The sequence below is a fragment of the Palaemon carinicauda genome, chromosome 1 (assembly GCF_036898095.1).
Source record: "Palaemon carinicauda isolate YSFRI2023 chromosome 1, ASM3689809v2, whole genome shotgun sequence".
In the NCBI taxonomy this organism is placed as follows: domain Eukaryota; kingdom Metazoa; phylum Arthropoda; class Malacostraca; order Decapoda; family Palaemonidae; genus Palaemon; species Palaemon carinicauda.
The window spans coordinates 208,911,167-208,921,749 of NC_090725.1; the positions used below are offsets into that span (position 1 = coordinate 208,911,167).

Sequence of the window (10,583 nt, forward strand, 5' to 3'; positions counted from 1 at the left end):
TGTCATCCCGATGGCCCGCCCGTTAGTTTTTCATCCCCTCCCAATTCTCGGTGTGGGACCTGCGTCATGGATGGCTGCTCCTGGAATGGTTCAACAGGAAACGGGTTAGTTGTAGCACATTGAGATTTGGAGTTGTAACGGCTCTCTTTCCCACATATCCTACCATCACCTTTTCTTCGAGACAAGGTTAACACTATTCAGGAAGGATAACCATGGCTTGATATTAACACGTCCCTGAGTTTTACACGATATCTCGGGATATTCGCTCCGGAGGTCAGAATTGTTGACGCCTTTAAGGTAAAATTTCTCTGGTATATCACTTGCACAAATATCCCAAGTAGAAGCTGCCATGAGGAACTTCCATCAGGACGACATGGCTGTCTCACCCAAAAATAGATATTTCCCTTGTCAAAATCCGGTATATATATATATATATATATATATATATATATATATATATATATATATATATATATATATATATACTTATATATATATACATATATATATATATATATATATATATATATATATATATATATATATATATATATATATATACACACACACATATCTATGTTGGTGGAGAAAGAAGCTGCAGGTGTGATGAGGATTAATACCAATAGTACTATATTGATAGTAATTTTGGAACTTAGACCTTCAGCATGCTGTATATTTTTTTTCAATTCTAATTTTGATTTTATATTGATATTAGTTTTGGTGAAATTAAATGTTGTACTTATGATCTCTCTAATTACAGGTTGAATCCTTTTTTGATGGTGTGGACATAGGACCAGGAGAGCGTGCCTTAGCACAAGCTCTTGAAACAATTCGTCTGCATATTCAATGGCATCAGCACAATTTAGATGACGTAACACAATGGCTTGATATGTATCTTTCAAAGGACACTACGGGAAATCATGAGTCGTAATATAATACAGTATACCAGTATCTTTAGGTGGAGGGTTAGCTGTATAATTCTACAGTATATAGTTTTCCTAAATATATTTACTAAATAGAATGAAATTTTAGATGTAAATTTGTTGGTGGAATCTAGTTTTTAATCCATATTTTTCAACATTGTATTGTAACTTTTCAAATTACAATCAAATATGAAAAGAGATGGTAACACTTGGCCAATTTTCATACGCACAGTAGGTATGTAATAGTCTTTCGTGCAAAAAACTATTGATTATGATTTAGGTAAGAACTCATCCAGCTATGCAGAAATTCACTGGAGAAAAACTAAACTACTCCCCAGAGTTTTTCTTAGAAAGGGCTTATAAATATAGCTCCATTTCACTATGGATGTTGAGATTTTTATGTGCAGGGCTGCCATATTGATTGTATTTCCAAAATGAGTTTATGAACACTGTGCTTCCTTTGTTCCATTAAAAAAATATGATGGTTAAATTTATAAAGCATTGCGTGAATCACTTCCATCTTTACATTTTTATACTGTATTGCTTGAATCACTAATATTTTAACAGTTTTATTTACTGTATTGCATGGATACAGCTTGTATTTGTAGTGTGGCTACAGTATTTCTGCATTCAAAATTTTACTCTTCTATTGCATAATATAGTGCTTGCAACTAGCTACGGTGTAGTGAATGATGTTCCTGTAGGCCTGGTTGGTTACTCATTTTTTAAGTACTGCGTTTTATTTTCTTGGCTTGTACTTATTGATCCCAAGTTCACATAGTTTTTATTGACTCATCTTTTTTTTATAAATTTCTTCTTATTTCTAATATATTTCAATTTTTGTATTAGAAATATGTGGTGACCATTACTCTTTCCAACCACTGCAGTTCACCAATTTAGACAACTATTTAACACGGGCACTTCAGTAAACATTCCTTTAAAAGTTATTATATCGCTTTTGAAAACTTATTGTATCACGGTGGTACTATGTTGAAGATTTGTTACTATTTCATAATTCAATTTATACAAATATAATTAATTGAATCTATGAAATTTACACAAAGTGATCAACATACTTCATAATACCTGTACCAGTTTTATGGGGAAGTATTTCTAATGATGTAAAGCATTATTAGTGGTTTTTATGTAAATATAATGGATTAAAACAAATTACTAGACTGTCAAGTAACTCGATCACAAATTTTTCAAGACTGATTCAATGTGATTAAACTCTAATTTGTAATAAATGTCATTAGGAAAACTACTGAGAAAATACTTTAATATATACATCTGGATTCAATTTAAAGATTTTTTTTTAAATAAGAGTACAGTCAAGAAAAGACAATGGTGAGAACTCCAATGTTTTCTGTTTTTGGAAACATAGTAATGTTCATTCATATTTATGTATCACTTTCTTCCCACCTGGGAAGTGAATTATTCAGTCTTTTTCTATATGAAGGTAAAATTCATGGAAATAAACAAGATTTTTAAAATGAAATCAATTACTGAACTGTGAAGAGAGATAAGTTCCCTCCCTCCTCCTTGATTGATTAAGGTGGTACTTGAAGTTAGTTCTTACAACTTCATAAATCTGAATCTTTGTATTTGATTTTCAGCTGGAACCACCTTATTTTTACTCCCTTCTGGGTAGGTCTACCTAGCAGGTAGGTGGCACTGTTGTAGCGATCCCATGGAGGGGGAGGGGAGATAACAGTGAGAGAGAGAATTTTATTCAGAGGTCGTCAAGTTGGAGGTTGCAAGCAATAGTCTCTTGTATTAGAAATAAGGTATGAAACAGATAGATTTTATTTTTGCAATCCTGCTTTCGAATTAATATATCTCAAGAAAAGGGAAATGCAAGAAATATTGAGTATTTTAACATGATACTTTAAGTGGAGTGTTACAATTAGGCTTTGGTGTTTGAAGCATCATGATCCAATAAGCAACAGCTTCGAAGTATTTTTGCATTCTTTATAGGAATAAAAGTTTTAAAAATAATTGCAGTCTTGCAGTTGAATCACTAGTAGTTGTTTATGGCCAAAAATAGTTTAAGAAATATTTAGGTTATAATAGGAAATTTCCTATCTTGAATTAATCTGAGGATCCTAATAAAAAGGGCTCTTTTAGGTTTCCTTTTTACCTTTGTTCAAGATTTCCAGCTGTTGATGGCAGCATAAAGCTACTGGCTCTCCATTTTTATTACTGGCTGATTATTTAGAAATCTGTTGTTGCTAAGCTAGTCAGTTTTCAAAAGCAATGCCAATTGTATCTATGTTGACATTAGTATTGTTATAATTATAATTATTATTATTATTAATATTATTATTATTATTATTATTATTATTATTATTATCATCATCATCAGCTAAGCTGCAACCTTTGTTTGAAAAGCAGAATGCTATAACCCAAGGGCTCCAACAGGGAAAAATAGGCCAGTTAGGAAAGGAAACAAGGATATAAATTACCTACAAGAGAAGAAATAAACAATTAAACTAAAATATTTTAAAGATAACTACATTAAAATAGATCTTCCATATATAAAGTATAAAAGACTTAAAAAAAAGAGGAAGATGAATAAAATAGAATTAGAAATATTATGAAGTTCATTTTCCCTGAACTTTTTATGTGCAAAGTTGAAATCTATAATAAATAGAATGAATACAGACATTACATTTACATAGTCAGTTTGTGCATTTGCTCAAATAATAATATTCAAGGCTGGTAGGCAAGACTATATTTCGCATTCATTATAGGTAGATTCTTGCACATATGTTTCCTTTCCCCATGTCATTGTATGACTAAGTTTTATTTTTTGTGTTGTCTGAGAAGGTGCGACAAAACTAAAAGTGATAGGTTTACGTTCAAAAAAAAAGAATCAAATTACTTTTGTTTCTTGGTAAATCAATTGCAGAACTTAGTTGGAAGGAAACTGAGCTGCTGGATATAACATTTTACCAAAAGATACAATTGAAGCAACCTAAAAGGAAGAAGACCATGGCCAGTAACTTATGGAATTAATAGTGTTTTTATGATGATCTAGACCCTGATGAATAAAGATAAGATAATTGTAATTGTATGGTTCTTGTTATAATTAGACATGCACACTTATCATACTCAAAAGGCAAACCAAGTGTCCGAGGAAATATATACCCTAAAGAATTCAGTGATTAAATGTCTAGATAAAGGAGTTTGTTAGATTCAATTGGCCTTGATACTTAAATGTCAGAAATTTAAATTTTAACTGAAATAAAAGTATGCTACAAGTAAACCATTTAAATTTAATGGGTGATTTCTCTTCAAAAAGGGATAGAGAGAGTAGACTGATAATTCCTTTTACCCGTCATTAAAATATATATTTTGATTTCCTATAGGAATATTAAATGAGCTCTACTCTTGTGCACCCTAACTTTGAGATGAGTTGCTACACCTTCACCAACATTCTTTTAGGCTCAAAGGATAATTCTTTTGACCCCTGAGGAAAGGTCATTCTTTATTCTTTTTACCTTTAAGGAAATGTTATTCTGGGTAATACTAGGTATGCAGTTAATTCTAATAGTCAGGTCTTCTCCATTATGAGGCACAATTCTACACAGAATGCTAAAAGTTTTATTCCAGCTATGTCCAAGTTTTGGAATGGTCTCCCTAATCAGGTAGTTGAATCAGTAGAACTTCAAAAGTTCAAACTTGCAGCACATGTTTTTATGTTGAACAAACTGACATAGTCTCTCTTTATAGTTAATATATAAAAGATCTGTTTTAATGTTGTTACTATTTTTTAAATATTTTATTTTAATTTTTCATTTCTTTCCATGTAGTTTACTTATTTCCTTTCCTCATTGGGCTATTTTTCTCTGATGGAGCCCCTAGGCTTATGGCATCCTGCTTTTCCAACTAGAGTTGTAGCTTGGCTAGAAATAATAATAATATACTTCTGCAGTTGGCTTGTTGGAATAATAAGTCTAGAACTGTCCTCCCTGAAGCTTTTTGCCAAGTCTAGATACAATTGGATTGCCAAAACATTTCATAGAACTCAGTCATTATTATTGGTTTGAAAGGCAAGAAAGGTCATCATTAAAAATTGTAGCTTGATACTGTTAATGTTTTGAAAATTAAAGATGTTTGTCTATAAAGGTAGCCATGCTGGAGAAACCAACAGAGTTTCATTTATTGGAAAAAGATTACTGCAAGGCAAGGTGGAAAATTTATATACTTGATTTATGGAAGCCAAGGATAAGAAAATAAGTCTTGAGGATGAAATCACGGGCTTCAGACAATGTATTGTTTGGCAGTATAGGGGAAAATCCCAGTTAGGATGCTTAATGTCTAAGGTTGAGATTTCTTTTTTAAATTTTTAACATGGTTTCTTTTGAGGTCTGAAGAGGAAGCACCGTATTGTCCAAGCCGTGAAACTTAAAAATATGAACTATTAGCCTCTAATAGTTTAAAGGGACAAACTCTTTTTGTCAATAAAATGGAAGAAAATCTTCCAAAGGATGGAGGGAGGCTTTGAGAGGATCAACTTGCACTGGTTTGGGTTATTTATGGAATTCCTGCTTGGTCTGCCAATTGCCATGGCTGCAGCTTTTGGTAATCCTTTTTACTAGTAAGGCATCTGGAATAAGTGTCACTGTGTGCAGCTCTAAGCAACAAGATTCTCCCATGAGATCAGGTGGCCCATAAATACTTAGTAAGCCTTTGCTAGGGTTATTGTTGTGGAGGATTTTAGCCTTCATAGCCTTTCCAATAGAGTGGATGCTAGTGCTCATCATACTTGTCCTTTCTTAAATAACTGGTATTTACAAGTTTTAGATCTGACCAGTTCCAACTTATGACTAAAGTGAATCATTCAGATTTGTACTGTTCTTGAAAGTGTACCTTGTTAAGTCTATGGATGTCAAGCAGTCCCTTTTTATGGGTGGATAATGCATTCATTAGTTTTTTTCCAATGAGAAGAGCAACTGATGCCTGCACTGATTAAAAGGACTTAGGTTGAGAAATGAGGCCATCCTCCTATCACCATTTTGTTTACAAAAATATGCCGTTAAAACTCAGAAAGTCTTCCTCTAATTCTAATATAGCTTCCATCTCCATCATTATTTGCCCCTCTTTGTCAGGAGCTAGAAACCCTCTTTAAGTGCAGTATTTAAAGTAAAACTGGAAAATTAGCGAGTGTGTTACAGGAATTAACCCCATTTTGACCAAAGGTAGTCAATACCCAGCTTGTCTTTACAACCAAGGGCTCTGCCCTGATCTTTTTCCAGGACTTTCAGAAGTTCTGTAGACGAAACCCCACTTAAGATGGCTGGAACAGATGTTTGTCTCGTGAAGGCAATTTCAAATAAAATTCTTACTGACTTATGCAAACTGGGTAATGGCATTGTTTAATAGGAGTTCTGAAGATAGTCAAATGATAGGGACATAATGGTTTGTGTATAATACTGTCAGCTTCTGACAAAAGACTATTAAGAAATATAGGTTACCGATATATTTACAGGTACCATTTAACCTTCACCACGTAGAAGAATAAAACTTAAAAAGTTTTAACTGAAAGTACTTTATTTCATGGTTGACTACATAAATTGTTATTTATCTTAACTAGAAATACACCAGAAGTCCTGTCAGGGCAACAGTTACTCTCTGAGTGATGTGGGAAACCAAATTTTCAGGTGCCAACCTTGAAAGAGTAGATCTTTTCTACAAATTTGGAGTATCTGGCTATGCAAAAGTAGTAGTTTCTAATAAAATAAGTTGAATATTCTTGGTTTTAAAAGTACTTCGGGGAAGATCTTCAATGTTTTTTTTTTTCTTTTTTGGGGGGTTCTTATTGCTGTGGGGCATTTATGTATCATTATTGCCTTTTGGCTCTAGTGATGCCCGTTTATATCTTAAAACAACCAACTTAATCAGGGTTTAGTACTGTGTCAGTTGTGACATTGTGAATTCTTCAAAATCGGAGGAGCATACCATTAAATGTTTTGCATGCAGGTTTTATACAAACCTGTTTTTTTTACATTAAGATTTTTACTTCCATGGTTGGTATTTGAAAAATGATTTTTAGCCTACCTAACTTTAAAGTAATTTTCTTATCATCCAGAAATGACTAGAAGCTCAAACTAGATTAGTTATTTGTAGGTAGATTGGAAAGCTGATTGATATTTACATGTAATTTACCATCTTTATTCATAACCACTACGGTTATATCAAATTTACATTTGTGAGCAATGATTGCGTTTGTGTTGTACAATACAGTACTGTACTGTATATCAGTTACTTATTTATACGTTTCTGATACTATTGTATCTTTACAATTGTTCCTGTTGAAAGTGGTAAGAAAAAGTTATGAAAAATGTTCTATATTCACCTACAAAAACAAATTTGTTTTTGTGCGTTCAGTTTCTGCAAGTGATGGTTGTGAGCCCTTACCTAATAGAGAATACACTATTTATTTGCTATTATAGATGCTGTATAAATATTATACAACAAATAAGTATATATATATTTTTTTTAAATTGTAGTTTTTAATCTTGAAGTTAATGTGCAAGTATTCTTTCACAATTGTGAGGAGAGCTTTACCTGACACAACTAGTGTACAAAATAACTACATCAGGGTGCTTTCTACATACAAACATAAATACCCTTGTATTTTCTGCAAGTTAAATATTGTTCCTCTGACTTGTCTTTGAAAGATCTTTGCTAAATACAGTAGGGTAATATCAAGCCATTAAAACGATAATTTATTATTCATGGAGGAAAGGATTGGCAAGACTGCCGAGCATTTTATGATAGAATGACTTGTAAAATACCAAGAAATCTAAGGCACTAAGCCACTGAAATTAACCAATTAAGCTATTGGATCTTAAAACCTAAAATATTATTCATGGCTTGCTTGGTGAAAGTTATTCATATTTCATATTTATAGATTATCAGCTCTGCATAATCTCTTCCGAAACTACTTTTCTATCTTGAATAGATTTTTTTTTATATATTAAATTAGAGCAAAACTCATACCTAATGCTAAGCTACATTATTCCTATCCTGAATTGACAGAAGAAATGTCAAGTGACTTTAAATTTATGTCTCATTAAAATGAATGTATTTGCTTTAAAAAAAATTTCTTATTTAATCTTTTCTTCATTATTAAGGAGGAGTATCTTAGTTAAATGATGTGTGATTCTAGTAGCTTGAAAGCCAAAATTTTTTATTTAAATTTTTTCATATGATAATTATACAGTATGTAAGTTTTAGGTTGAAACTTTTACAATGATGATGAATTCAGTACAGTATAGCACTAGAATTATTGAAGATTTAGTTGTGTTTGTATACACTATTGCATGAAAATCATATAAGGAATTATCATCAGGTTTTATCTATGAATTTTTGGGATAGATAAGAAAATTTACAGAAATAAAGTTAAATGTGTAATGTGCATAACGGTCTCAGAAGCCATGTCCAAAGACAATAGAAAACTTTTGAAGAGATAAACATTGTTCACATATATAGCCTGGTTAAGAAAACATAAGAAACAAAAATGAATATAGAACCCTTTGACTAGATTTTCAATGATAGTTATTAGTATGTTACATTGTCAAAAGCTAAAAAAATATAACATGTCATATTATATCCACAAAAACAAAAGAGAAGAGTTTTCTCTTTTATTTTTTACGAGTAGAATAATCTGTGACAAGTAAGAAATAATGATGAATAGAACTTTATACCGAGCATAATCCTCCTATCAGTAGTTAGGTTGATTCGATAAATGCATATAAACACTTATGTGCATGTAGACATGCGTACTTCTTTGTCTCTTATATAGTCAAGACATTGATTTTGCAATTTGCCTTAAATCTTATGGGAGAGTGGATAGCATCTGGTGATTGGAAATTCATTATTGGTAACTATAGTTTCATAAAAATTAAAAGAATCCTTTATAATTAATTGCAAAATGTATATGATTACATTGATTATTCTATTTTAATAAAGGCAGTTGACGTATGACCAAGTCTTAAATGTTACACAATGTTAGTGTATAGACTCCTTGCTGAGAACTTTGTTTTTGTATGAGGGTCATTATCTTATAATTAAAGAAGAACTAAAAACATTATAAATATTAAAATAATAACAGGCATAAAATAAATGTTGCCACAGTTTGGCAAAGATGGGTCTTCATTAATATTACTGATAGTGTTCTTTATTTCAATTTGCCAATAGAATATTGAGTTAATCTTATTTCTATTGAACGACTTTACCTGTTGCTAATTTAAGACACTTTTCATGTGGTGGTTATGGATATTTTACTCTTGGAATGCTTTAAGAGACTTTGCAACAATAATATTAATGTACATATCCTAATATTTGCATAGGTCATCCCCACGAGATGGCTTGTAATTTAGCAATTTTATGATCATAAATATTTATTAAATACAACAGAGCATCACTGATTCATTGAAAAAAAAAAATAAAAACAATATTTAACACATACGGAAACAAAAAAATTTAATTGCTATTTTTTCCGTTTTATTATTTACTTAAGTAATTCCATTTACTTGTTGAATTTACAAACCTATTTTATCTGCCACCATTCTTTTTGATATTGTAGTAGGGGAAGATATTTAAAAAGATCAAGAATTAACTTTAAACTTTTATTAATGAAATAATTGTGCATTATTTGTTGCTTATTAACAGTCTGATATTGATCTCATCAACTTTATAATTGATTTTGAAATAGCATTCTCATAGGATTTTGCCTAGCAGACCAATGCATCACATTTTACAATTGTATGAGATCATAGGAAATATGAAAATACATAAGTTCAAATAAGAATTTTGGTAAGTTGTAAATGTATTTTCTAACTGTGGAACTGGAAATTATACATTAGCCAACTCATAGATAATGACTTATGACCATTTTGGGAAAATCTGTGTATAGGCTACTAATGTATAAACAATATGTCCAGAATTCTGACATAGTGTTCAAACGTATATTTACAGCTATTTTCAGAGAAGAATTCATATATGCTTTAAATTAATTTTGAGGCACAAGTCCCTGCTTGAAGCAATGCTCTGCCCACATGACTTTTAAGTAACCTATACTTACATTCAGATGAAGTAGATGGTGTTAGATTAATATTACAATGCAGATTGCAGTTTACTGTACTGTAATTTTATGGGATTTATATATCCCACTCCCTTGGGAATTAAAACTTGCTTTATTAATTATTATTATTATTATTATTATTATTATTATTGGGAGATAATCACATTTCAGTACTTAGACTGACATATCTAAAAACTGTTAAGATACCATCAAGTTACTTTTTATGCTATATGTATAGCCAAAGTGCATTATGAAGATGTGTTTTTTTGTGTAAATAAAAAAAGATTTTCCTAAGTGTTGGTTTTATTTATACCATGTAATCTAGCAGTCGTTTGTGAAAGTTAGAATCCAGTTTTGTAGTTAGACTTTATACTGTACTATATTTTCCAACCACTTTGTCAAATTTTTAAATAAGTAAAGGGTTTTCTATTCCAAGAACTTGGAAACAGGCGTAGTTGGTTTTTAAGTACCCTTGCAAGTTAAAACTTAGTAATGCATATTGCTGTAACCAATGTCTGTAATCATCTTAGTATTTTCTAAAATTACAAACATCAAAAGATGAGCTA

The 10,583-nt window shown here is 31.2% G+C and overlaps 1 protein-coding gene across 3 annotated transcripts in view; it reads left to right on the top strand.

The window, feature by feature from the left end:
* Nucleotides 1-10,311, top strand: part of LOC137653700 (endoplasmic reticulum aminopeptidase 1-like) — a 512,338-nt gene extending 502,027 nt beyond the window's left edge. For all 3 annotated transcript variants that reach the window (XM_068387282.1, XM_068387289.1, XM_068387299.1), the window contains one exon: nt 761-10,311. In XM_068387282.1, the coding sequence (XP_068243383.1) occupies nt 761-931 (171 nt within the window). In that variant the 3' untranslated portion in view covers nt 932-10,311. The remainder of the gene's footprint in view (nt 1-760) is intronic.
* Nucleotides 10,312-10,583: the final 272 nt, after the last annotated feature.